The sequence below is a fragment of the Dinoponera quadriceps genome, unplaced genomic scaffold, assembly GCF_001313825.1.
Source record: "Dinoponera quadriceps isolate SergipeBrazil2010 unplaced genomic scaffold, ASM131382v1 scaffold9, whole genome shotgun sequence".
Lineage (NCBI taxonomy): Eukaryota > Metazoa > Arthropoda > Insecta > Hymenoptera > Formicidae > Dinoponera > Dinoponera quadriceps.
In genome coordinates this window covers 99,851-126,672 of record NW_014554295.1, presented here as the reverse complement: position 1 = coordinate 126,672, position 26,822 = coordinate 99,851, and the positions used below count along the sequence as shown (strand labels likewise).

Sequence of the window (26,822 nt, the reverse complement as noted above, 5' to 3'; positions counted from 1 at the left end):
TCGTTAATAACGCCATCGGTCTGCTCGCATTGTCACGCATTTTTCTCTCATAAATTTTTGATGACAAAGGGAGAGGAGATACTTTTGAGATCAAGGTGTAGTAATGTCATTCTATAACGACGATTTTTCTTCGAACAAGTCTGCAAATTTCACTTCACAGAGCAAAGCCAAGCGTGTTAATAAAAAATCGTGTCGATATTATTTTCTTGATGCGCGATATTATTCGGTTGCAAGGAAAATCCTTTCTTTCGCAATCATAAAGAACGTGTTATACGGCTGCTTGAAATGATGTTTCAGATCTACGAGATAATATTGAAATACGTATCCGGTAAATAAAGAACGTCAGATTAACATCTTAAAATGTTGATTTTATGCGTATCTCTTTCGTTTGACATTCTGAAAATATTTACAAAAACATTACCAAATAATACGATCTCCTCGAATACTTCAGAAATATTGAAGTGCTGACGTTATTATCGTGATGACATTGATACAACGTTGAAAATTATATGAAAAAACAACGTTACAAATAATCGTCAATAATTTTTTGCTCATTGAATAAACAAGGCCAGGACAGGCAAAACAAACATATATTCGCTGAACTTACCGTGAATGATACATACGATAGCATACAAGAAGAGAACACGGCGATCCGATCAAATGAAGCGAATAAAATGAAATATTCGGTATGTCCTAAAACAGATGTAGCGGAGCACACGCGAGAAGAAGTCGCAACAGGAATGATCGCTTATTCATATAATAGGATTCGCGTTCAGTGAATTAATTCTGAACCGTCTACACTGAGCAAAAGATTTCTTCAAATTTAATAAATTTTATTGCACCCAGACAAATTTCATCATTGACCAAAGAAACGAATTTTTCGATTAATAAATACGATTGTTAGACTTTTCAACGTATATCTTTATCTTAAGTAAAAAAATTTGTTTGAAACGAAAGATAATTTTCTTATAAGGAAATTGTTTGTTTCATTTTATTGCGACCAAGTAATATTTTATTTGGTTAAAAAATATCATTTCGAGTAATAGCGTTCTTCCCGTTAGGGTTTCCTTCAATGACAGACAATAACAATTTTACTCAAATAAGTAATATTTCGTACATGTTGTTTCTATGAAACAAGTTCTAGTCAAATAAATAGAAATCTCCCCTCTGTATGGATTAAAATTAACCGCAGCTAGTGAGTTGGAATAATATTCAGTCAACTACAACAATAAAAAAAAATGAACGTCTCATCGGCAGATAACCAGTTTCACGAAATTGATAAAATATTTCGTCCAATCGTGTGTTTGTGTGTGTGCACGCGTGTGGACGCATCGCCAATAAAAGTCAAATCAGTGGCGAGTTAGCTGACGATTAATGAGCCATGAATAATGGATAAAATGAATAACGCGAGGAGGAAAAAAGAAAGAAAGAAAGAGGAAGAAAACGTAATTCCCTCGTGAGGACTAAGCGCGAAATTTAACACCGGCCTGTTACCGGCGGCACTGCATCATTTCCCAAATAAATTACCGGCGATAAGACATAATTGGCATAAATCAAGCGACAATTTTCGATGCATCTCGAGCCACCCCTTCTTTCGGTATCTGCGAACGATATTCTCGCGATACTCGAGAATCGCGCGCGGCGCGATTAAATAAAACCGCGCGTGGAGAGAACTTTGTGCCCCGGGCGTCGTGTAATCGTTCCTTTTATTTTTCCGCCGATTATCTCGCGCGCGCGCGCAAAGAATCTCGCCCGGGAGTTGCGTGGTATCCGTCAATGTTTCTTCTCTCTCTCGCGCGCGACAAAATCGGCATATGGTCAAAAAGGAATTTTTTACACAACATATGGTGTAAATTTCGATTACAGACCGGCTGAATGTAGATCTCTCAAGCTACAATGTTACAAAGGTCCTTCCCTCCCGCCGGTCGTGTATTTTTGGATACACGTGAAATTCTCGTCGGACGCTCCGAAGAATTTTCCCGAGGCATGCGATACCTACGCGTTGGGTTCCCCCTGATGGCGAGATTGAAAAAGGTGTCCCGCAAATCCAGAATGTCCTGCACACCCCCTTGTGGTATTATCCACGAAGGAGCATTTTCGTGTTAATGGAAATATGTTATTTCACTATTTAGTTTTCGCGAGTGGATCAAAAGTGTGCGCGTCTCTCTCTCTATTGGTGATGGCCCGGTGCACTCAGTAGTATATAAGGGCATCTCTTTCGCACGGTCACGCATTAACCGCAGGGAGTCACCGCGTGATACACCGGACGGAAGGGAGGTGGATCATCGGTGCATCATCGATCGTTCTGCGCGATCGCGCCCCTGCGAGACGATTCTTATATAACGGTCATCGCACGCGCATCACACATCCTTCGCACGGGACACACCGGTGACTTCAGACTAGAACCGGCTCGCTCGCTTCTCTCTCTCGCGCGCGCGCGCGCGCGCGCGCGCGTGTCTCGCTGCGCGATCGCTCGCTCGCTCACTCGCGCGAGTACGTGAGTTTCCGCGACGGGAGAGAGACACGTCTCTCTTATCGTCTCGGGTAAGAAGAGCGCACGCTCGATCGATCGACGCTTCCTCCGCGAATTTCGATCTCGGGAAGGGGAGTTTTGCAACGGAAGGAAGGATCAAGATGCTCGTCGAGACGTTCTCCGCCCTGACGGAGTCCTGGCTCACCCCGATGATGATCTTCTCTATGCTGTCGGCTATGCTGGTGTTGTTGGTACAACGTGGGAAGTTCCTATACGCTCTGAGGAACGTGCCGTATCCCACCGCACTGCCTGTCATCGGCAACGCGTATCAGCTGAACTGTTCGACAGAAGGTAAGGCCCTGTCAATTGGAAACGGCCGACACATAACTCTCACCGGCGATATCGGGGGAATATTCGTCAGACGTTTTATTTCGCACACTTTGGAGTGAGGAGGATGAAAGAGGTGAATCGCAGATGTAATTTGCATAATGTGTTTGTACACGTCTCGTTATCGGGACCATTATATATATCGTGGACATCCTCGGAGGTTGCAAAACATTTTTACATGAACAGTAGAGTAGGTCGTGTAATCTCTCTCTCTCTCAAGAAATAGAGAAGAATCGTACTTCAAGCAACGACCTTGTTAACGCAAACAGATAACCACACGAAGACTCTTCCGGGGTTGAGATCTCCAGAAAAAAATGGTCACGATAATACGTTATCATTCGAAGATTATAGATGGCAATTATAAGATGATGAAATAAATAATTTGATTTATATCTGATGTAAAATGTCGCTACAATAAAACTTACCTATGATGTGGATACACCTGAACTGAGATTGCATGATACGAAGAGGAAGGATGGAAATATCGTGTACTCGCTCACAATTTCGAAAACGCCCGTGTACACATCGTTAGTACCACCAAGTGTCTTCTCGATTAATAAGTCGTATATTACGTCACGATCCAAAGGAACGCAAGCTTAATATTTTACTTAACGATGCTTCAATTTTCATTAATTTATATTTAATAATATTTCTTCGTAGAGACTCGTATGTCTCGTGAACACTTCAGTCCGCTTCTTCGAACGAAACTGTCCGAATCTCGTGGTCGGTCGATCGTAGGTGGGCGACCGCCGGATTGATGGCGAATTTTAATTGCCCGTCGAATCGGTAAACCCGCGTGAGATAAGACGGCGGTGAAGAAATTCACACGGGCAATTCAGCGGCGCGGCAAAGTGCAACCAATATTGAGGACAGACACGTGCCGACTGTCGCGCGGGTTTTCGGCGCGAATCAGATAAGCCGCGTACGACTCGCCCGAGGTGATTTGGAGTCGCTTTCATTCATTCGCCCATATCTGTACACACGCGCGGGAAGAACAAATTTCTTTGTTAGTGTAATTGAATTTTCCGCTGCTGGGTGGACCAGACGAGAACTCGGCTGTAGAAACAGAAAGTTCTCAGGCAGAACAAATGTCAAAGAGACGTCTAAAAGGCGTTCTATTTCTTTCTTTAGATATCTTTCAGAGATCTTTTAAAAGTTTGTTCCACCTGGAAGATACCTGCGCAGTCGATTGCATTTCTTATCAATAAGTTTTCATTTTAGTTAATTTAATGCGAATTTATTTATTTATGTTTAATAATATTTTATGCGTCCTTATTTATTTAGTTGTAGAGAAGTTGAGCTTTTTCTGTGAAATTTCGCCGCAACGTAGCGAACCTACCGCCTCTCAGATCAGAGGTGCGCGAGTAAATATCCGGGGTTTCCATTTTCCAGCACCCGATCATCCGCATCTCACTCGACCTACCGACTTTGTTCGAGTGTGGGGACGTTCAGCTGTCAACAGGCTGAAAGTGAAAAGTTTCCCAAACGATCCCGATTAATTTCAAGTATCCGACAGCTCGTGTCCATTCCCGAAATTGACGATGAAAATTTCACAGACTCTCTCGGTATTTTCGAGCGTGCTCCGTTTTGGCGCGAGACAAACAATTCCGCGCGAGATGAAGCGAGGAGAAGAAAAGAAACGACGAAGAAGGAGGAGCGAGAGAAAGAAAGATAGAGAGAGATCGGTAGCTCACCACCAGTAATCGCCAATCCGTCAGTCGTAAAAAAAAGAAACGAAGAAGAAGAAGAAGACGACGATGGAAAGGGGGTCGAGGTCGTTCGAGTGGTTTCAATAGTGGCGAGTAATTGTAACGCAATTTTGTATGCACGCGCATCTCTTTCTCCCTCCCTGCCTCTCTCTCTCTTTCGTCCCTCCCTTCCTTCCCGGAGGAAAATAAAAAAGAGAAAGCGTCACGGCGCCTAAAAGCGAAGGTTCCGCGCGGCGGGGATCGGAGGATGACTCCGGGCCAGACTCCGGCCAGACGTCGTCCACAAGAAGAGAATAGGGTTTGCGCTTTGATGGTGCGCGTGCGTCTACACACGATAACCGAGCGGCAATCGAGGGGTCATTACGGCCCGTAAAGGAAGACGCGTGGGCGATTAAGGAAGCGCGACGGTAACAGCTCGCGGGGAGATACGTTGTTAGAAAAAAAAAAAAAGAAGAACCGTCGGATAATCACGACGTTTTATTGTCGTGATGACGCGATTACCGTAACATATCGCGGATATACCGTTCAAGGCGGATTAAGCTTATTTTTACTCTCCGCTCTTTACATTCGAACTTTATTCTTCGCGCAGCCTGCGTATTTTTTTTCTCTTTTTTTTCTTCACACGCGAAACGACATTGATTGCGTAACAAAGCCTTCTCTTGGGGAGGGGGATAAAGAGAAGTGGGAGAAGGATTTTTCAGGATCGGTAGAAGCGGGTACCTTTCATCTGCTCTCATGCAACGTTGAGACAACTCCCAGCTGCGGACACCTATTTATAGCTGGAAAATCAATTACTTGAGAGAGAGAGAGAGAGATGTTGAAGAGTTACTAATAACAGGCAGACCTTGAAGATGTTTCGCGTCCCGCTGATCACGGGAGAGAAATATCGATTGTTCTTACCGTCAGTTAAGCGCTCGATAAATCGAGGACGGGCGTTCCCTCGCGCGCGGAGAAAAACTACCGCATCTTATGTCACGCTTATTTCTCGGCCGGAATTTGCGACGCGAATATCCTTGGGGAGGGGGCGCGCTAAAATGTCGAAGGACGCCTCGTTGCAAGGTCTCTCTCTTTCCCACTGTTCATCGTCCGCATCGTGCAAACATGCATGCTGTCATTTTTGCTGGTCAACGTCCGGTCAGTCTCTCCTTCTCTCGGCTGCCAACTTGCTGCACGTGCAGCGCGACGTCTCTCTTCCTCCGTCGCTTGATTCTCCCCCCTCTTCTCTCTCTCTGTTTTTCTTCCCGCATCACGTTGACATCATTTCTTTGTTTCCTCGTCGGCGGCGCCAGATCCTCTTCTCGCAATTTGCGCCAGCGAGACGTAAAGAGAGAGAGAGAGAGTAGCCTAGAATCGCAATGACCTAATGCGATAGTACAGCGAAAGGCCTACATCTGCACGGCGGCGGGTCGACGACCGCACAATGGGGATAATCCTCTCGCGAAAGTCACGCGTGAATAAGGAATTTAGAAGAGTCGGTTTTTCAGAGTTCTTCAAGAAGCTGGTGAAATGGGCCGAGCAGTTCGGCGACATCTACCTGCTCTGGGTCGGCATGCGGCCCTTCATCTTCCTCTACAAAGCGGAGGCGGTGCAACCGTTGCTGAAGAGTAGCACCCACATCGACAAGAGTCTCGAGTACGAGTACTTGAAGCCGTGGTTGGGCACCGGCCTGGTCACCAGCAACGGTAAGCGATCCTTTATTCGGAAAAACAAAGGTTTTAGCTGTGGAGAATTTTCAACAATTTATTGTCATCTCGAGAAAGTGCTCGCGGAGAGGGCCCCGATTATCCTTGGCATTTCTCGTAAATGCACGCTGCGATCAATTTCTCGACGATTATTTGCACGCGCAGTGTGCGTGAAACGATATTATTGTTAATGAATTAATGCATGTATTCTCTCCTCGCGAACAATCGGTGCTTCGACCTTGGACACTTGATTTATCTTATCTGTATATAGATTTAAATTTCTACTGCATATCGTATATCACGAGCATCCCTCTCCAAACGAATGTACAATCGTGCGTATAATTCGATATTTTTATTCAACCTGAAGATATATATGCTTGACGATTGCTCGAATATCTGCTCACACAGTTTCTTAAGAGTATATAGAGCGAAGTTAATTGACGCCGTTTAACCACCGTGACCGCGGGAAATTCCGCCGATTTTGGATGATTCAAACCGGTGATAACTCGGTCCAAGAAGGAAGAAATACGTTGAAATTAAAACAATTTGAAGTGAAAAAAATTCACTGCGCTGCACCACGTGTTTCTTCGGACGCGATCGCGTAAAAACGTTTCTCCAAACTATTCGTGAGTGAGATAAAAAAGAAGTGGAGAAAAACATTGAATTGATATGCGTTATGCAAAAATCCAGAGAGAAGGTATGCAGGATTCTTATATTTAGAAGTCTCGAATTAGACGCGGGATTTTATTTTAGCGCTGGCCGGATTTTTCCGCTCACACATTCTCACTTCGCATTTTGAGCGGACGAAGATTAGAAATATCGACGTAAACTCGTTTACAAAAGAAGATACTTTTCTTAAGGAAACGCGAGTTTAAAGGTCGCTCGATTCCTCCTCGACAAAATTATTTCTGCCACATTTTTGTCTTTCTTCTCCTAACGTTCCCGTTTGAATTTCAATTCACAGCCGCATTTAACCCTTTTCAATTGCTACCTTCGCTAGAATCGCTCGGGGAAATCTTCGCGCCGAGATCGGTTCTCGCCTGACTCATGAATTTAGCGACGCGCACGACTCTACATTCATCGGAGGTATTGATCGAATTGTCCTCCTGAGAGAGTAAACGCGGCGTAATTACGAAAAGAAAGATAACTGGTTCGCGAACCAGTTCAGCCTCCAGAAATAGCTACTCGTCCTTGTCGCAAGTTTGCAGAAAAAGGAAAACCACCGACCGCGACCGGCAGTCGCGCGGATTTGAAGCTTCGAGCGCGAGATTCCTGTTAGAACAAAGGGGAGGGAAAACGACGAAACGCTGAAGAAATTGAGCGATCCAACGAAGCCGGTCTTTTTAATACATTGGTCCGCTGAGAATCGTCGCGGTTTTCCACAAAAGCTCTTGATAATCAGTTAAGAGGAGAAAAGCGGTGCCGATGAGATATTTCGATGCAATTGGCTATTTTTCACGGGACAAATCTGATAAATCGCGTTACCTTCATCTCATACACTGAGAAAAAGATTTCTTCAATTTTACCGCATCCAAACAAATTTCATCACTGGCATGCTTCAAAGAAACTAATGTTTCGATCGATAAGATTGTCAGACTTTCCAACGAATGTTTACCTTAAATAAACAATTTCTATGAAACGAAAGATAATTTTCCTATAAAGAAATTATTTCTTTCATTTTACGTATTTATTATAACCAAATAATCTTTTATTTGATTAAAAGATATTATTTCAAACGTTCTTTCTGTTAAATAATACAGTTTTCTTGACGATAAAATTTTTACTCAAACAAATAATATTTCGTATAAGTACATGTTGTTTCGATGAAAGAAATTTTAGAAATAAATAAATAGAAATACTAAAGAAACTTTTTTCTCTGTGTAATAGTTAGACAATATAACATATTTTTTTACACAGTGTACTTTCGCCAATATTCTATTCCATCACTCTTCTCTCTTAACAACGAGATTAATGGGGTTATCTAAGATTGTTATTGACTCTGTTAGCTTCGTGTTTCGCACTTTAAAAATCAAAATCGATCGAATTTCGTCGGTCGTGTGGTGCGCGGCGTGCGACCGAAATTTTGACGATGTAAACAACGTGATAATTATACCGAGATATCTTGTTTCTCGAGATATCGGCACGAGTTATAAACAAGAAGCATTGCCTCGTGTGTAAAATATGCATATAATCTCAGAAGTCCAAAAAGGAAGAGAAGACGGAATATCACATCGTTCGACCTAAAAATACATTGTTGGGCGATCAATTAATATCGGCAGATAAACAGTATCTTCTTTTGCATTGTCTAAAAGTAGCACACGAACGCACACATGTCATACACATAAATCATTTCATGCAAATAGGTACACATATTTGAATAATAAATAATAATGTCGACGATTTATTGCAATTCATTTGTTTATCATTTTATCTGTCGAGTCGACTAATTAGATTTATTTATTTATGCCGGAATAATGTTAGAAAGATCAAGAAATCAATTTATCAGCAATCTTCTTTAATGTTTTCCTATCGATAAGATTCGATCGGCAGTTTTGATAGATCTTTTTTAAGCACACAATACCGTACGTCGATTGAAACGTCGTAATCAATTTGTCGTCCTTTGCTTCCAGGTGAGATATGGCATCGACGCAGGAAGATGCTGTCGTCGACCTTCCACAGCTGCCTTCTCAGCGATTATCTAAAGATAGTCGTGAGAGAATCGGACATTCTGATCTCTTGTATGAAGAAAGAAATCGGCAAATCTGGGTTTAACATGGTCTCGTACGCGAAACGTGCAACCCTCGACGTTATCTGTGGTGAGTCGGCGATCATTATCGATGCCTCCGATCGAAATGTAACTTTAAAGTTGTCCGAGAGGAACTTTCGTGCGAGTATTTCAACTGAACGAAATATTTACATACGCATAATTCACACCTTCTTCTCGATTGTTATATCACGATCGGAGTATCTAAAACAAATTTCGGCAAGATAAGATTCAGTTCGAAATGATAGGTCGCGGTTTGATAAGATAATTTCCGACGCAGAATGTTATTCGATCGGTGCATCTCATCTTCGGTGATTTGTGCTCTCGAGAATCGCGAATATATCGCCTCTTCAGATTGACGATAAGTCAATCCACAAGACACTCCTGTTTGATCGGCCTGAAGACAGGCAAAGCTGTGGTCCTCGTCGCGGCGATAACGCGGGAAAAGATTCGCAAGCACAGCCGGCAAAGATGGAAGACAGGCCGTCGAGACGGAAAGAGAAAAATCTCTCTTTCGTCATTTTGAAAGAATGTTCCGTTATTATATTCGATCCGGATGGTTTGCGATCCGCTGGCATTCGATTACGTTGGTAAACCTCGCTCAAATTGCACTATATCGCTGTATCGGTGACGTCTTATTTGGTCATTCGACCTCCTCTTCGCGGTTGCGATAACTCGATTCTGCGCCGCTGTTGCTCGCGATAGATAGATGTTATGTAATATTTTTATACAGGTTACTCGATCTTACATCCATTAATTATACCAGTGCTGCTAATTGAAACGTTTTCAGGTCATTACCTGAGCCTAGTGAAGTGACTTCAGTTGGTGACCTTGCTGGAATCTGAAAATTAAATCCGTTTATCGCGTGAGGGATTTTAACAAAATCGCAATAATTCTATTCTGCCTAATGTATAAAATAAAAAAATTGGCACGCGATAGAAATTTTCGATTTCGAATGTCGATATTCTAAAAACGTTAAAACGAATTCATCACCGACTGGTGTTATTAGTCGCTCGCGCATAGATTTGTGATTTTTCGATTATCCTCACGATAGAATTTCCGGTGTAGAAATTCTCAATATCATTCGTTGACCCTAAATGCGTTCGGTGAAACGAAATTGACGGATTTCGGCGGATCGCTCTTCGGTCCGTTCTGTTATCTCGTGCATCAAAACAGGTATTTTCACCTGTAATCAATTTGGCAAATTTTTACAACATTCTCACTCTCTCTTCCTCGAATAGCTTAAACAATCAATCGAACTTTGCAGTACGAATCGGAAATTACAGTTTCGCCTGAAGAAACTCGGCGTGTTGCACGAGGAGAACTCACTCAGTTCGTGTGACTGATCGGGGAGCAGACCGAGAAATTCAGTGAAGAAAAACGATATCTCTGTTATCGGGACCGAAAAAAACATTCGTCTGAAAACTTCGTTAAAACTCGGTCGAGATAACTGGCAGGACGATTGACTGGAAATAGAAGCCTTCTACAGAATCTTCTTCTCCGGACGAACATTCATACGCGACTCTCTTTGTTAAATCTCCGTTATCGAGCGAAAATGAAGACCTCGTATTATTGTCGTAAATTCGCAAGGTGGACGAGATCGGTGGTGTGACGGTAGTTTCAAAAAACCGACGAATCATTACTCGCCGAATAATTAAACCATAATTAAATTCACTCGCAATTGCGCCGTATTGCGAAAACTATATATAATCACGGTGATAACTACACTGTAAGTTCAAGTGTGTTATTTTTGCGCACATAAATGTCTTAAAATGACACATTTGATCGGAGTTTTTTTATATGTTTTTTGCCGATTTAGCTTACATCATTTAAAACGTTTAATTGTGTTAAATTAACGCGTTAACACGTCCATTCGTATTAAATGACGTGATTTAAAACGGCAAGACGTATGTAAGAAAAGCTTCAGCTAAATGATTTGCAATATACGTACGAATTTCTTCGGATATTTTTGCGATCTGTTGTACCTTTTTGGTTATAACACGTAGAATTTTGAATTGACGATAGAGGGATAAAAGTAAATCAGAATGATATAAATGATCGATTGCGATCGTTCATTGCTAATATCAGCCATAACGTCTGCTTTTAATATCTGCTAAGCCAAAACTCACTAATTTTTCTAATCATTCGCATCGTACGCGTTTATGTCATGACTATTGATTATTTGTCATTTTAACCGCTTAATTTGTATCATATTACTTCGTATCACGTTATATTCAGACTGTAGATTTTATCGTCATATTTATTCGATTTACTTTCATTTATTCATTCTGATTTATATTCATTCATTAATTAGATTTAAATTCAAACAGTTCTTCCCATTCGGTTTTTTTCCATTGCAGATAGCGCTATGGGTATCCAGCTCAACGCACAAAACAATTATAATAATGAATATGTCATTGCTGTGGATAAGTAAGTATATTTCCTTCAAGATCGCTTCCGTTTATCTCGCGTAAAAACACCGAGATCGTATTTCAGACGCATATCAAACACCAAGTATCGTTTTCTTATCGCAATCTAAAACAACGTTATAATGAACATTCATATGAAAGGAATTCTGTAATTATTACCTTACGCGTTGAGCTGTTGCCTCGTTCTTTAGTCGCATTTTTTATTTTTTCCATTTACTGTATCCATTACCCGTGACGTTTAGCTCAATAAAGTTATTATTTTGTTAAAAGAACTTAGAAACAATCTCACTTAATGTCACATATGCGTCCAGAATAAGATCTCTAAGCTGAGTGATCGTAAACAAGAAGACATAAATCAATGTTATTAGAGACTTGCAAAAATTCATCGGAAGTTTAGTCACATTTTTTTATGAATAGTACACGGTGTATTTAGTTAAAGTATCTGTTATCTACTACTTTTCGCAATCTTTCAGGCAATTGTGTTTGGTTCCGCTTCTATGATATGATTCATCTTTTGAACTGATAAAATCCAGCGCAATCCGACGAACTTCCGCAAGCCGCTAATAGTAACAATTTATGATCGTAGATATATATCGCTCATATTTTGTTTATTCGAATCGTTCGAAATAAAATTACGTACGCGCATTAAACAAGAACTATTCGAAAATGCCTGTTTCTTTACAGGGTTGCTTCTATCATGCAAATGAGATTCACAAACATTTGGATCTCTTTTGACCCGATTTTTAAAATGACACGGTGGGGGAAGGAGCACGACTCCGCTCTCCGTATTATCAACGAATTAGTTGGCAAGGTGATTAAATTTAACCCAGTAACGGCTAATTTCACAAAAGTGAAAGATGTGAAACATTCTGCATTGTAGGCACGAAAAGAATCGATCTGATATTACACATCATGCTCATAACGTTGAATAAATTACGCTTTCACAATAATTAGGGCAACCGCTACGCCTCTTTTACATACATAGAATACTTCGCACACGCAGGTGGTCGCAGACAGGAAAACGGAATGGATATCGAAGCGCGACGGGAACTTTAACGAGCCAACGACGAGGAAGCAGGCTATGCTGGATCTGCTGCTGGAGATGTCCCATAAACATACCGATCTCACCGATGAGGATATTCGCGACGAGGTGAACACCTTTATGTATGCCGGACATGATACGACAGCTACCAGCGTGTCTTGGACGCTCTACGCGCTTGGGCGACATCCTGAATATCAAGTAAGCTCCTGTCGACATTTAACTCCACCGGAGCATATCGAGTGATGACGAATCCATCAAAATCTATATCCTTGATTCCCAATATGATCGAACATGACGATAAATTTGTATATCGGCATGTTTCTTGTAGAACTGCTGAACAGAGGATGAAATTTCTTGCTCGAAACACATCGGCACAAAACTTAAAACTGGGACGTCTTGTGTCCTAATTTGAAGCTTTGCGGGATGCGACTTTCTATCTTTCTTCATATTTTAGAGCTTAATTATTTAATCTCAACGTTCTCTGGTTTTGCTGTAGAAAAAAATTCTGGATGAATTCGAGGAGGTAATTGGTACGAAGGAGATTACCTTAGACAACTTGAATAAATTGGTATGGCTGGATGCTTGCATAAAAGAGCAGTGGAGATTATATGCAGTCGCTCCGCTCATTGCCAGGCAAATTTACAAACCGATCGAAATAAGTGAGTATCTAGCGTTAATTCCTTCACGATATCGTGCTTTCAGACAATGAAGAAGAAATTAATTCGAACAAGTTGAGCTTTCAATAATATTTACCTAATAACAGAAAATTCATATCGAAATTGAAGTAAAGAAGTAACGGCATTGCAAATAATACGTTATTTTTCAACACTAAAAGAAAAGAACAGTCGAGTATTTAGATGGAGATTTGATTTGAAACCACATTTGGTTGCGCGTTAGTTGTTTTTTTTTGAATTCATATTTTACCACGCTTATTTTCGAAAGAATTTAGATTTGTTAGAAATATGTAGTAAGATATCTTTTGTATTTTCAGTGGGCAACGTGATTCCGCCTGGTTCGACTGTACTCATCAATTCTTACTTGCTGCATCGCGACCCCCGTCACTTTCCCGATCCGCACGTTTACCGTCCAGAGCGATTCTTGCCGGACAGCCCCAAATTTGCCAGATTTGCCTTCATTCCCTTCAGCGCTGGCTCGCGCAACTGCATCGGCTGGAAGTTTGCTACCATCATAGTCAAGGTAATCGTCTTGTCGATACTCAGGTCTTACCACGTGGAAGCTCTTGACAGGGAGGACCAGCTGCGCTTCATATCGGAATTAGTGTTGGTCAACGCGGGCGGGATTCGTCTCAAAGTCACGTCGCGTGATCAGCATACGAATTCATTTTAAACAATCGATTACGTGAGACAAATTTGGTACAAAGTTACCCCCAATCGACTGAAAGTAAAAACATGTTCATATTAAAAAAAGAAAAAAAAAAGTTTTCTATGAATCTCTGAAATGTCTATAGAAGAAATATTAAAAGGTAAAAGCAAAAAATTATGTTCAATGTTATCTTATACATCTTTTCAAACCATACAACTTTCATTCGATCCACTTTTCTCTAGAGATAATATTAACTTCGAAACAAATGGCAATTTCAATGCATCATGATAATAGAAATATGTAAGAGACGTTGATCTTCAGTGTGATATTATATATATATATATAATGCCTCAGAGCATATATTATAAATACTCTGTGGATGATCTTTTATATTAAATTAGATTAAGTTTTTCAGTGTGTGTGTGTGTGTGTGTGTGTGTGTGTATGTGCGTGTTTATATGCTATTGAAGAACACGTCTCTTATGTACGTTTATCATTTCTGCAAGAATTTTTACTTACATAAAAGTAATTACATGTGTTATAACACGGTAATAAAATTACCTTTCCTAATGCTTTATTATGTCACATATATACAGGATAAGACATTTAAAACTGCCATTTGATTTATGCCAATGTTATTATACCCAGAAAAAAAGAATAGATCGAATAAAAGTTGTATGATATCAAAAATGATACAGGATGAACAAAATTTTTTCATGCGTAGACATTTCAGATGGTTCAAACTTTTCTTCTTCGAAGTAGAGAAACATGTTTTTATTTACATAAGTAAAATTCCTCTTGTCATATATATATATATATGTGTGTGTGTGTATATATATATATACATCTAAAAGTATTAAAATAAAATCAACGACAAGTTGATACTTTGAGATACTTCTCTTTCCATATATCAGAATATCTCAAAATAAAATATATTAAATATTTTTCAAGGTATTCATTTATATAATAGATAACTTTTATCTTTTTACTTTTTCATACACGATTGATAAAGATATAAATGGAGTGATGAGAAAAATAATATTGACGTAGGTTAAGGTGGCAACTTTAAATGCCTTATCCTAGATAATTATTTTATATAATTATTATATAGTAATAGAATAGTTATTTCTACAGACAATAACTGTTTAATACTTGATTTGTCTTCCGAGTTAATGCATTAATTCGAAAATCAAATTATATATTCATCCACACCGCAGATGTTTAAAATATCAGAATATTGTTTCCATTTCAATAGTCATAGTCAACATAGTTTACAAATGTTTACAAGCTAAATAAATATTTATAATAATAATGTGATGAATCATATTCGTTTTAATTTAATTGCCCCTCTCTAAGAAAGCCGTATTAATAAATATCTCGAAAAGTATATCGAAACATCGAGGCCTCTTTCCCGCGATGCTGATTGGCTGTCGCGTTTCCACGTTTGCTTGTTTGTGGCTGTCAAATGATTACGTTGAATCCTAACAGTTCATCAGTTCGCGCGTTAAAGAGGATAACGATTAAAATATTAAATATTAAAGAAGACGAAGAAAGGAGAAATAGGTTTTCAGTCTGAAAATTTCACTCTAATGTTTATCTAATTACACAAACTGAGATTTTTTCCCGCGTACTAATAGTTAATTAAGTAGCCCGCGTGTCTGTGTTTATTCTATTATGCGTTTGCACGCATTCGATCGTGTTGCTGAAAAATAAAGATTTGTCCAATTTAAAATTGCATCATATTGTTTGGAAATAATTTTCTTTTTTAATTGAACATGGAAGGTATATATAAAAGTATACTGGAGGTCTAAGAACGCTGTCTAACCGACCCACATTATTTGGAAATAACAGTTGGTTGTATTCTTAGCGTCATCTGGTGGATAGGCTCGTTAGATAGACCGGTGAGGTTTGAATCTCGGTTAATTATAAATGTCGGTATAAAAGAATATGTTTTAGGCACGGTGTCTGCTCAAATTTGAAACAAAATATTCCCTTGGTTTTTCAGGAAATTTGTGAAAAATTCCAGATAAAATGAAAATATTGTAAAAACCAATATTCATCGTCAAGTCTTAAGACCATCTTAAATGAATCGTTTCGTAGCCAATGAAATGGACCGTGCAGCATGTGAGGTGAATCTAAACAGCATATAAGACCCGAATGTATCTTGTAAAATGAATATACAGGATGTCCCAAAAGACGCAAAAGTATAGAAAACGGATCGAATAATATCTTTATCTGTTGTCGGTACAAACCGAATTCAGCAAGTTCCCGTTCTCCGTGGAGGGAGAACAAACACCGCTGTCCCAGTTATGGTTCACGGCTGTCGCGAAAAATGACGGAGCGGCCGGACGCTTCGTCGCCGCATCGTAAATGTCAGATGGAGGGGATATGAAATAGCGCGTGTGGATCGAAGGAAACAAAAAGGCCTTTAGTTGCCTCCGAAGAGTCATATCACCAAGTTCCATCGTTGAATTATTATGCGACCGCATTATAATGGTATGTGATAGCCACTCGGTGTGCCGCTTGGACTTTGTGACCGACCTTATAGGTTAGACCGCTCCGGGATTAATAGCGCGAAGAAAAAAAAAGAGGAAGGTCACGATGCGGGCGGCTATCGCGGTGTTCTGCGTGTTCCTCGGCTGCTGCACCAACGTTGTGTTCCTGGAGCTGCTCGTCAAGTGAGTGCGACCCAATGACTCGGCATATCGTACGACTGGTTGCATAACAAGCGACGTGTGTGAATTGTGTCTATAAACGTCATCATGACTTAACGCCACTTTGTATACATCCGAGTTATTATTAAAAGATGAAATTTTGGAGAAATCTGCATGCAGAGTTGAAATCGATCTTTGGCCCTCAGGGACGATCCTGGTAGCGGGAATCTCATCACGTTCTCGCAGTTTCTCTTTATCGCTGTCGAAGGCTTCCTGTTCACATCGAAATGCGGCACCGTCAAGCCGAACATCGGCATAAAAGACTATTTTGTCCTGGTCACAATGTTCTTCGTCGCCAATGTCTGCAACAATTACGCCTTTGACTTCAATATTCCCATGCCGTTGCACATGATATTCAGAGCTGTAAGTAAGAATCGGTCCAGAATGTTGCGCGAGTCATCACGTGTGCATTTTCAGGGTTCTCTCATAGCCAACATGGTCATGGGGATAGTAATATTGAAGAAGAAGTACATGCTTAGCAAGTACTTGTCAGTGTTCATGATCACCTCAGGCATAGCGATCTGCACGATCGTCAGCGGCAAGGAGATCAAGTCCCTACGGCAGAAGGATATGGAGCACGTGCCCACGACACCGCTGGAGGATTTCTTCTGGTGGTCCCTGGGTATATCTCTGCTGACGATCGCTCTGTTCGTCTCCGCGAGAATGGGAATCTACCAGGAGGTGCTGTACAGCCGGTACGGCAAAAATGCGCGGGAGGCTTTGTATTATACGGTAAATGTTCGTCTCAAATCTAGTGGGAAAATTTTTCCTGAGGAAAACAACAACGTCGATTGTCCTTGCAGCATCTGCTACCCCTGCCATTCTTCATGACGTTGGCGCCCAACATCTACGAGCACTGGAAGTTCGCGTATGCGTCCGAACTGACGGAGCTGCCCCTGATCGGCTTGCACATGCCGAAACTGATCGTGTACTTACTCGGGAACATCCTCACGCAGTATCCTTTTTTCCTTTCGTTGCGTGGGAAATCATTTCCCGACCTTTTCGCGTGTTTTCTTCCTTAACCTCTCTCTCTCTTTCAGATACATGTGCATCAGTTCTGTGTTCGTGTTAACGACCGAGTGCAGCTCGCTCACGGTCACCCTGGTGATAACACTGCGGAAGTTCCTCTCCCTGCTCTTTTCCATAGTTTACTTCAAGAACCCGTTCACGCTGCACCACTGGATCGGCACGTTACTAGTCTTCGTGGGTACAGTCATATTCACGGAAGTGTTACCAAAGATTAAGCAAAGTCTGCAGCCCGTACCTAAGAAGGTGGATTAGACGCGGTGGAATTGAACTAAACGCCGTGATTTATATTATCTAATAACAAATTCGCGATAAACGGCACTTTAGAGAGATATCCTTCAATCGGATCACAAGGTGACCGTCGATTGGTTTGTATAAATCAATACGTATATGTTCCTGTAAAAATAGCGACAAGTAGTAGACAGAGATATTATCTTTGTTACCTCATTGCTATATTTTCATAATTAAATTGACGAATAAAGAGGAGTCGCATTCATTTTCATTCTTGATTGTTAAAAACGCGTCGTCGTCCTACTAAAGGGGATGCTGTGCTTGAAAAAACTTACTGATTTTTCTTTCTGCAAAGTTTACGCATCCTATCGGTCGCACAGAATTACAAGTGATTTTCTACGTAGCGGAGGTAACGCGCGAAGCATTGTCTGACGAAAACGATTAGAAATTTGAAAACTGAAATCTCGTCCTGTCGCGAGTAAACGTTTACCCAACATTTTGCAATTTTTACATGTGCGTTTGTTCCGATGAGGCAAATTTTGAACGACATTTCTGTGGTTATACGTGAAAAGTTTGCAGAAAAAATGTCATATATCTTGGTTAGATATGGTGAAACAGAATGTAGCGCACATTCATCTTATTCACACTTATATCGCACTACATTTACATGACCTGTATGTATATAAGGAACATAAACAGCGTGATCAGTTAACATAACGATCTCGAGGAAATCGCCTCTACGTCTTATCGACGCTTATCAAGTTCGTCAACGGCATCTCCTTAATCTTCTCAAATCGGCTGGATAAATCAGGGATATTGTCGCATCAGATTGCTGCGCATCAGATTGGTGATATCAAACATATTCAAGTTTAACGTTGCAGATGTATATATATATACAAGAATATATATACATATATATATATATATATTCTTGTCTTCCGGCATACACTTTTTTACAATAAATATATATTTCCTCTCTCTCTCTCTCTCTCTCTCTCTAGTAACAATTTTAAAACTCGGGGCACAGTGTTCGGGTGTCGGTAGAGTCGGTGGCTCAACTCAACTCGTTGTTCGGAAAATTCTCTCGGAAAGGCGGAGACGATTGCGGCGTGAATGCGGAAAGCAACAAAGCCGGTCGCGGAATCAAAATAGGTTGAGAAGAGAGAGAGAGAGAGAGAGAGAGAGAGAGAGAGAGAGAGAGAGAGGGAGAGGTAGCGTATCATTCGCCGAATCATCCCTTGGCGCACAGTCGCGTCTGTCTCAAGTGTGCTACCGTTTACCGTGTAATTAAAAAAAAAAAAATCCGTATTTACACACCGCCGTATATTCGTGTGAAAGGAAGATACACTCACTTGTACCGTATGTTACAATGGCACGAGTTAACTGTCCGCGCGTACGAGGCTGTCTAAATCAGCTCGTCGTCGAAACAAACGTCGTACACACACATACACACACACAACACAATCGTTCTTTTTTTTTCTCCACGATATAAATGTACAAAAATGTAAGAAAATAAAGCTAAAAATCCAAGAAAGCGCCAAGCACAGCCGAAGATATGAAAAACGGATCTCATCCCCTCGCGCGCACGAGACGCTTAACATTAAGGGTAAATTAACGTAATACTCACTTCTAGCCTATATTTCATATTACACTAATATATACTATACTGTATCGTTATATTAATTTCGCAATAATATATATATAGAAGGGGTACCTTCTAACAGCTACTATTAAATTGGTCAACGTACATGTATAAAATATTTCTGATTAACTTACCCTTGCTCGATCGAAAGGTCTACTCAACACAAGATACATATAATGTAAAGCTTCAATTGAATTACATTATAACATACTACACGTTTCTTTCTTCGTCGAGTGAATGAATCTCCCTCGAGTACAATTCAAGTAGACATCGTCGAAAAACCAATATAATTCTAGAGTGCTGGAAAATTATTCGCGATATATATAGAATGTTTTTGTCAAAACTGAACGTCTTGGAAGTATCCCGAAGGCCACGACGTAATCAATCGTATCGATCGTAAAACCGATGCTTTTGCAATTCTCTACAAACTGCACATCGTCGCGCAATAGTCGATCCGTCATAACGATGAGTCTGAAATAATAATCAGTTCATTAGAATAAAACCGACTCGGGCTTCTCCGCGACCTTGAAGATATTGGACAGCTCGTCGACCAGTGTTTCATAACGATAGGCCACCCGTATGTCCGGCACGTTGGTTCGCGTAATATCGTTACCAGCGACTCCTTCCTTCGTATAATTAGGTCCTAACCAGTATTGTTTGCTCTGCAAACGTATCGTAAACGGGATTCACTCGGTAATATTATAATTTCTCATTCAACAACGTATAATTATTATATACGTGTTGTTCGATGTGAAATCACGATAACACTGATGTGACATTAATTGGTGAGTACGGAATGCAGAATGGAAAAATGCGTCGCAAGGCAAACGCGTAAATTATCGGGACGGTACCCACCTTGTGCGGAAAGCCGCTCATGAGAACGGAATTGCGCGCCAGCTCGCACATGTCGCACGAGCTGAGCTTCCACACTTGCGCGGCGATACTGTACTCCTCCATCAGAGGCTCCTACAATTAATTACGCATCATCGTATCATATAATTCACACGATACGTGAGAGTTCTACGACGCTTTGTGTTCTCTCTCACCTTGGTGAAGTGAAATTGGAGAGGATCGTCCGTGGATAAGCTAATACACAGTCCTCTAGCAAGGTATTCCGGAAGTGGGTTACGATGGTAGTTCAGGAAAAGCGAGTTATTACTGAGCGGCGACATCGCGATGCCGATTTGCGCCAGGTAGTAGAGATATTGGAGCACCGGCACTTTTCTCAGCAGCAGACCGTGCGAGATATTCTCCGCCATCATGTAACCGCAAACGAGATGTTGAATGGGTCCAGCCTCGCCGCAGTGAGGTCTCAGGACGAATGTATTGAAGCCTTGTTCCCTGTGGATTTCCCGTCACATTATATCGATCGAGTTAGTCAATAATATGAAATAAATAACATTGCATCAATGCTATGATTTCCTGCACACAACAACGTAAAAGGGGGGGAGGGGAACTTTATAAGGAACGCAGATCCTTTGCTTTTTAGTAATTCTCAGGAGATACACTTTCCTGTTGTGTTGTTGCGGGACTCGTTGAGAAAAGTGTTTGAAATTTCTTGTAACCGACTGTGTGTTATATCGCACTTTGAGGTAGCGTTACCCGACGTTCGTTGGAAATTGAAATAACAAAGGTGGATCTAAGAGAACGTACGCTCTGAAGTGATTGAGGACAGTCATGTTCGCATAAGTGTAGTACTGGTAATATCCGTAAGGCGGGTTCTCGATGTCGTCCCACTCTGCGGGTGGGCAAACGTCCTTGTCGAAGAGAGGATTCTCCGGCTTGCTCTCGTCGTCCACGGAATCGAAGCCTATTACCTGCAAAGATGATATATCGCAACGACAGTTTCTCGACACGGCCGAACAAAAGAAACATACGTATTGGAGGAACTTGTGTAACTCCGGATGAGAGTTGGGATCGTTGGTCACCTCGAACAACGGCAGGAAGATGTTGTTGATGATCTCTTGGAAGTTCGTCATGAGCTTGTTCAGCTTGAAGATATCGCTATCGAATGGGAAGAAGGGTTAAATCTCTCTTTCAAATTCTTTCGATTAATTTCGCTACATAGTTATATGAGGAGAATTCGTTTATCAGCGATTCTCCGAAAAGTTATTCACCGAGCTTAATGTCTTACTTACTACAATCGAGGGATCTGTATGAGCCAGCGCACGTTGTCCGAGTAGACGTCGCTCTGGATCGCCCACTTGGCCAACTTGTCCCACTCTTCCGGGCTCTTGCCGTAAATCGAGAGACGCAACTCCGCGTTCTGATACTTGGACTCCTCGAGGTCACTCGCGACCTCTTTGATTATGCTGGCGAAGAATTTCCCGTTCAGATAGTTATCGGTCTTGAGGAAAACTTCTCGCAAGCGGCTCTCCCCGATCGGATTGTACTTCGCGTTGAACTTGTCGAATCTGTGGAACGTATTCCTGTCCTGCAAGGAAGAAGGGAAAGTTGTTGCGTCGCCTTTCTCATCATTTCCCGACACACACACTTACCGCGTGCACGTCTAGCATGTCGACGCTCAGATCGTAGGTCGTCAGATTCATCGATTGAAAAACTTCACGGAGCGTCATGGTTCCACCGCTCTTCGAACAGGTGACCACTTCGTCCGCGTGGTTCTTCAATGTTTTCTTGATGAATCTGAGCAGGTGCTTCTGATTCATGCAAGAGGCCGCGTGTATATGAGTGTCCACCTGTGAAATCAATCGTCATAGAAAAAATATAATCATTTTTAATCTCGTGAAAAAAAATACCTTTCTGATATTGTAGAAGTCCCTGTGAGGCACGGCCTTCTGACTCGCCAGCTCCCGCAGCTCGTTCAGCAGCACGTGCAGCTGATACTTGGAGGAGAGATAGCTCAGCCTGCGGTAGCAGAAGGACTTGAGGGGCCCGTCGGCGATCATCGCGCACAGCTGGTTCATGTCCCTGACGAAGGTGGCCAGGTCTGGGTACGAGTACGGGAGCGGCTTGACATCGGCCAGATCCTCCTCGTTTGCGAACACGTTGAAGACGCCGTTCACGGGCGCGATCGTATAGTTCTTCGACGGCGGGAACTCGCACTCCCACGGGTCGCCTCTGGACGCAGGTGCGTGCACCGGGTGATCTGGCATAATCGAAGGGAAGTTGTAACGCGATTGTTCGCAGCCAGCCCGTTGCCGCAGCGCTTATCATTCGATGCACGTACTCTACTCTTGCAGGCGCGCGAAAGAAAGTGCGAGAGAGAAACTCTACTGAAAAATGTGATCAAGTAGTAACGCGAAACAGCAACAGGAGAAACTCGAGGTTAAGGATATCTTTCCCTTAGGAAATATATATAAAAGTGACTTTTGTGTACGTCACTGGAGATCAATACGCTAAGTAGTGTGGTAAACTCTATACGTAAAGCTGTTTTATATGAGCTCCGTGTGTCCGTGGAGGACACACCGCTGCTTGTCTTGGTGAGAGAGAAAAGGAACACAGAGAAGAAGGATAGAGAAAGTTTACAGCACGATACACACAACGCGACGGTTCTTCGGCGTCTGCTGAAGCAAAAAGCGCTGATGTTAATTACGCGAGAGAGACGTGAAGGATGCGAGGTAATGTTATCCGATCATTACCTTCGATGGCCTTGCGATCCTCGTGATGAACTTCGTCGTCCGTGGTGAGCGGTCTCTTGTCGACACTGCGCAAGAATCGCGATGTGATGGAGGGAAAGCTCTGTTTGGAGTTGTTCATGTATTTCTCGCGTATCGCCAAGGCCTGCACCAGCATCTGGGAGGACCTTTGAAGATCTTCCAGAGGTACCTGCCAATGTCGTTTTAATCAAATACAATCGATAGATATTATTCGCTCCAAATTAGAGTATAATGCGGGGAGAAAGGGGGCGGATTTCTCGCCCAAGTCCGCAGTCCCAAGGTTTCCACTCGACGCAAAGTCGCACATGACGTAACGCCATCCGAGAAACCATAAAGCTGATTCGTAATTATTTCACGGAATAGAAGTAACGCATTTAACGAACTGTTATAAAGATCGCTCATGAATTCCACGGATCCTCGACGGAGGAGACGAAGGAAAGGAAAGGAAGGAGAAACTGTCTTACCCCGGAAGTATCCTCGCCGGATATGGAGACTCGCTGGAAGTGGGGCACGAAGTCATTTTCCTCGAGATTGAAGGTATGATCGACGTCATCGGGAACTCCGGGCTGAAGCGACGGTTCGTAGTGACTGCGACGTTCCTCAAGGTCCTTCGCAGCTCTGTCGTGAGAAAAGAAGATCGCTTGGTCTAAGGGTGCATTAAGAAAAAAAGAAAAACCTATCGATGTGAAATCCTTTGAAACTAACGACGACAAGGGAAAAGAATGACGCGTTTCACGAGGTCGCGATACTTGGCGAACTTTCGACTCGAGGGTTATCGACGTATCGAGTTGAGACCCTGTTGTGTACACACGCATGTATTATGCTGCACCATTCCTCACACTGAGAAAAAGATATCTTCAGATTTAACCAATTTTATCGCATCCAAAGAAACGAACGTTTCGATTAATAAGTACGATTGTTAGACTTTTCAACGAATATGGTATCTTAAATAAAAAATTTGTCTGTGAAACAAAAGATAATTTTCTTCTAAAGAAATTATTTATCGTAACCAAATAATATTTTATATGACATCGACTGTACACCAAAAGCAAGACGCTTTAATTAACACATCACTCGAGATGCTCCGCCCCCATCGACATACGTATCGCCAATCGAATATTTCCTCATGTCCGTGACATCACAAAGTTGCCGAGAGATATCATGCTGAAATAAGTAAAACAGTGTGCGATGTGTCAGAGAGAAAAAATCGAACAATTTATTCGAACGGCAACATCGGTCTTTCCGCGATCAACAATAATGAACCGAAACTAATCACTATTAATGTCGTGTTATTAATTAATTAGTCGCGCCTATTATTGATACAGTAATTACAACATTATTTTGTAATTACACGACGTCTCAGCGACCAGATCGATATTACAAATAATCCACACTCGCGTGTGATTCGGCTTGATGGGCGCGCAAATGTGTTGAGGTGGCAGTAAATGAATTTTTTGGAAGAATTCGTTGAAACTTGTACATATAGATTTAAACACGACCTAATTATCGGCGCAATTAGAAAATGATTGCTGCCATTCGAAAGGTAAGATAATAATACTTTTTGCACCTTGTGTTCCTTGAGACTAATTTAACTTCTATTTTTAATTTCTTCTAAACCACACTTAAAATCCCAATGAAAAACTACTGCGATATTAATACAGAGACATTAATAATTTCAGAATTATTGACCATTTTGTTTTGGTACAGCAATGTAAAGTTCATAATTTATAATAATACTCGAAATGATGCATATACACATTTAAATCTTTTTCTTTTTGTATATCTCTGTTTGATCAACTAATGGACAAAAAGCACATTAGTGAGAGAAATAATATTTGTAATATTGTACACACACGTCGTTTCAAATGAACATTTAGATAGTGAAATGTGTGTACAGGAACGCAATTTCGCTTGACAAGTGCTAAATCTACGAACGCTTGATGCGCCACCTGAGAAGTACTAGCACTGCCTTAAATATATGTGGTCTGTTCTTTACAACTGAACCGGGGTGCAAATAAGTCAAAGCGAGACAAGTTTATTTTACTTTCGCGATCGAAGAATTACCTCAGAAGGATCCTATTATCCCTCGTCCATCGTTTCGACTCGCTCGCGCCCGCGAACATGATACGTATGAGTTCCTTCTCTACCGCGCCACCCTCTATTCTCATTTGGCGGGATCGTCTCTAACGGCGTTTCCCGATCGCGACGAATCGTCGCCGGCAGATCTGCGCGGATCTACGCGGAGACCGGATGTGATCTCCGCGATCTGTCATGATTGGAACAGCCGATAAGTTCCGTTCACGGATGGGAGCCCCTTCACCGCAGGCTCTTTCCGCAGTCTCGCGCATATATTTCACCACGTTGCGCGTCCTGCCGAGCGTATTTCATCACTGAAATAAGGGGAGGAAATACGCTCGTCCTCCTTGTGGTCCACAGCTTGCTCCAGGTGTTTTATCGAAATGAGAGGGGCACGTTCTTCTCGTGCACACAGACAAATATTATACTTTTGCCGCGAAAAGAAGAATTGATATGAAAATATATACCGGTCGCGAATATTAAAAAAGCTGATTATCATTTACTCAAAAGAAGAAGAATTTGTTCTCTCCTTCCGAGAAACTTTGTCGAAGAGAAATTGCAAATTAGGTCAATTGCGGAATAAACTGAAGTTTCAGTGTTTTGACGCTTTAATTCAATATTCTCGAACTTACCGAGATCCGGAATATATTTTGAATAGTGAAAATTGGATGAGCATAATTGCGAGTATATATAAACTTAAATAGGAAATATTTATTTAAACGTGTATTTTTCCAGATAAATTTAATTCGTCACTCTCAATCGAAAAAAAATATCGCGTCCACTGAACAAATTACGCACCACAATACGTTGCATTGGTACAGTTGCCAAGCAAAAACCGCGTGTCGTTGAATCGATTGAAAATTCATCGCAGCAACTGCACGATCAGTGGGTGAAACGTTGCGCTGGAAAACATTTTGTTCGTCTCAAGCTAAATTTCGTTGGATTCTTTTTTCTCTCCGGAAGAGAGACGCGGAAATTTAAATTCGCGTACAACCGAGCCGCGGCTAATTTCCGGGCGAATTCGCTCGACAAATAGTTCGCGGCGGAAAGTGCGACAAAATTTCCGCAGCGTAATTGGCGATAAACGTCCTTCGGCACGATAAATCTATCGCAGGTAAAAAGCTCGTTGTGTTTCGCGAGCGCTATCCGAATCGCGTATTGCGCGTTTCTGCGTCATCCGTGACGCGGTGTTTAAATGTAAAGCGCGCGCGAGAGAGATAGCGAAGCGACCCTCCTCCTTCGATCGACTCGCTCGGCAGCATAGCGCCGCAGATCTCGTTCGTGCGAGGCGTCGTTCACCGAAATTCTCGATTTACCGTACGTCCTCTTGCGCCACACTAATGCATCGTCGAAAGCACCGAGCGGAAACGGTTAATTCATCGAAATGAACGAGTGCGTTAATGCGGAGAGAGATTTCGAAGGAACGCTCGTCCGTATTCAAGAGGATGACGCCAACAGCAGAGAGGAAAATCGCATTTTGCTGATTCTTCGTCTCCTCACGCGACGCAACCACGGTTGAAACCACACACACACCGTGAGCGAAAATTTCGATCTCGCCCCGGTGTGAACGATACCTAAGCCCTCGCACGCGCGTGTGCGAGTGTCACGCCGGAAATCCGCGCGTACACACACGTCCGGTATCAACGACGGTCGCACGAGCACTGAACGGGCGGCGGAGGAGGGCCGAGCAACCCCTTCCTTTCACCC

At 41.9% G+C, this 26,822-nt stretch overlaps 3 protein-coding genes across 13 annotated transcripts in view; 2 read left to right on the top strand and 1 right to left on the bottom strand.

Annotated features, from left to right (window-relative positions):
• The first annotated feature begins 2,101 nt into the window (after positions 1-2,101).
• LOC106744389 (cytochrome P450 4c3-like) lies at positions 2,102-15,091 on the top strand. The gene is made up of 8 exons (XM_014619119.1): positions 2,102-2,824; positions 6,054-6,251; positions 8,882-9,067; positions 11,376-11,445; positions 12,129-12,255; positions 12,448-12,684; positions 12,983-13,145; positions 13,478-15,091. The coding sequence occupies exons 1-8, from the start codon at positions 2,635-2,637 to the stop codon at positions 13,831-13,833; spliced, it is 1,527 nt and encodes a 508-aa protein (XP_014474605.1). The 5' UTR covers positions 2,102-2,634; the 3' UTR covers positions 13,834-15,091.
• Positions 15,092-16,105: 1,014 nt separating this feature from the next.
• Positions 16,106-18,045, top strand: LOC106743753 (UDP-xylose and UDP-N-acetylglucosamine transporter). The gene is made up of 5 exons (XM_014617931.1): positions 16,106-16,487; positions 16,670-16,886; positions 16,941-17,255; positions 17,327-17,478; positions 17,564-18,045. The coding sequence occupies exons 1-5, from the start codon at positions 16,411-16,413 to the stop codon at positions 17,802-17,804; spliced, it is 1,002 nt and encodes a 333-aa protein (XP_014473417.1). The 5' UTR covers positions 16,106-16,410; the 3' UTR covers positions 17,805-18,045.
• Positions 18,046-18,385: 340 nt separating this feature from the next.
• LOC106743701 (AMP deaminase 2) overlaps positions 18,386-26,822 on the bottom strand; it is a 25,845-nt gene continuing 17,408 nt past the window's right edge. For 10 of the 11 annotated variants that reach the window (XM_014617822.1, XM_014617813.1, XM_014617804.1 and 7 more), the window contains 10 exons: positions 23,504-23,657; positions 23,022-23,208; positions 22,179-22,528; positions 21,921-22,118; positions 21,561-21,856; positions 21,300-21,426; positions 21,076-21,239; positions 20,469-20,763; positions 20,278-20,388; positions 18,386-20,084 (listed from right to left, as the gene is read on the bottom strand). In XM_014617822.1, coding sequence (XP_014473308.1) covers positions 19,914-20,084; positions 20,278-20,388; positions 20,469-20,763; positions 21,076-21,239; positions 21,300-21,426; positions 21,561-21,856; positions 21,921-22,118; positions 22,179-22,528; positions 23,022-23,208; positions 23,504-23,657 — 2,053 coding nt within the window. In that variant the 3' untranslated portion in view covers positions 18,386-19,913. Of the gene's footprint in view, positions 20,085-20,277; positions 20,389-20,468; positions 20,764-21,075; positions 21,240-21,299; positions 21,427-21,560; positions 21,857-21,920; positions 22,119-22,178; positions 22,529-23,021; positions 23,209-23,503; positions 23,658-25,103; positions 25,429-26,822 lie in introns of those variants that run through there. The other variant, XM_014617898.1, reaches the window with a different exon arrangement.

Bases quoted from the DNA above. Each gene is read 5' to 3' on its own strand.
- LOC106744389 (XM_014619119.1), top strand. From the start codon at position 2,635: ATGCTCGTCGAGACGTTCTCCGCCCTGACGGAGTCCTGGCTCACCCCG. The intron at 2,825-6,053 runs GTAAGGCCCTGT...TCGGTTTTTCAG, and splicing joins GCTGAACTGTTCGACAGAAG to AGTTCTTCAAGAAGCTGGTG. The intron at 12,256-12,447 runs GTGATTAAATTT...TCGCACACGCAG, and splicing joins TCAACGAATTAGTTGGCAAG to GTGGTCGCAGACAGGAAAAC.
- LOC106743753 (XM_014617931.1), top strand. From the start codon at position 16,411: ATGCGGGCGGCTATCGCGGTGTTCTGCGTGTTCCTCGGCTGCTGCACC. The intron at 16,887-16,940 runs GTAAGTAAGAAT...GTGCATTTTCAG, and splicing joins TGCACATGATATTCAGAGCT to GGTTCTCTCATAGCCAACAT. The intron at 17,256-17,326 runs GTAAATGTTCGT...TTGTCCTTGCAG, and splicing joins GGGAGGCTTTGTATTATACG to CATCTGCTACCCCTGCCATT.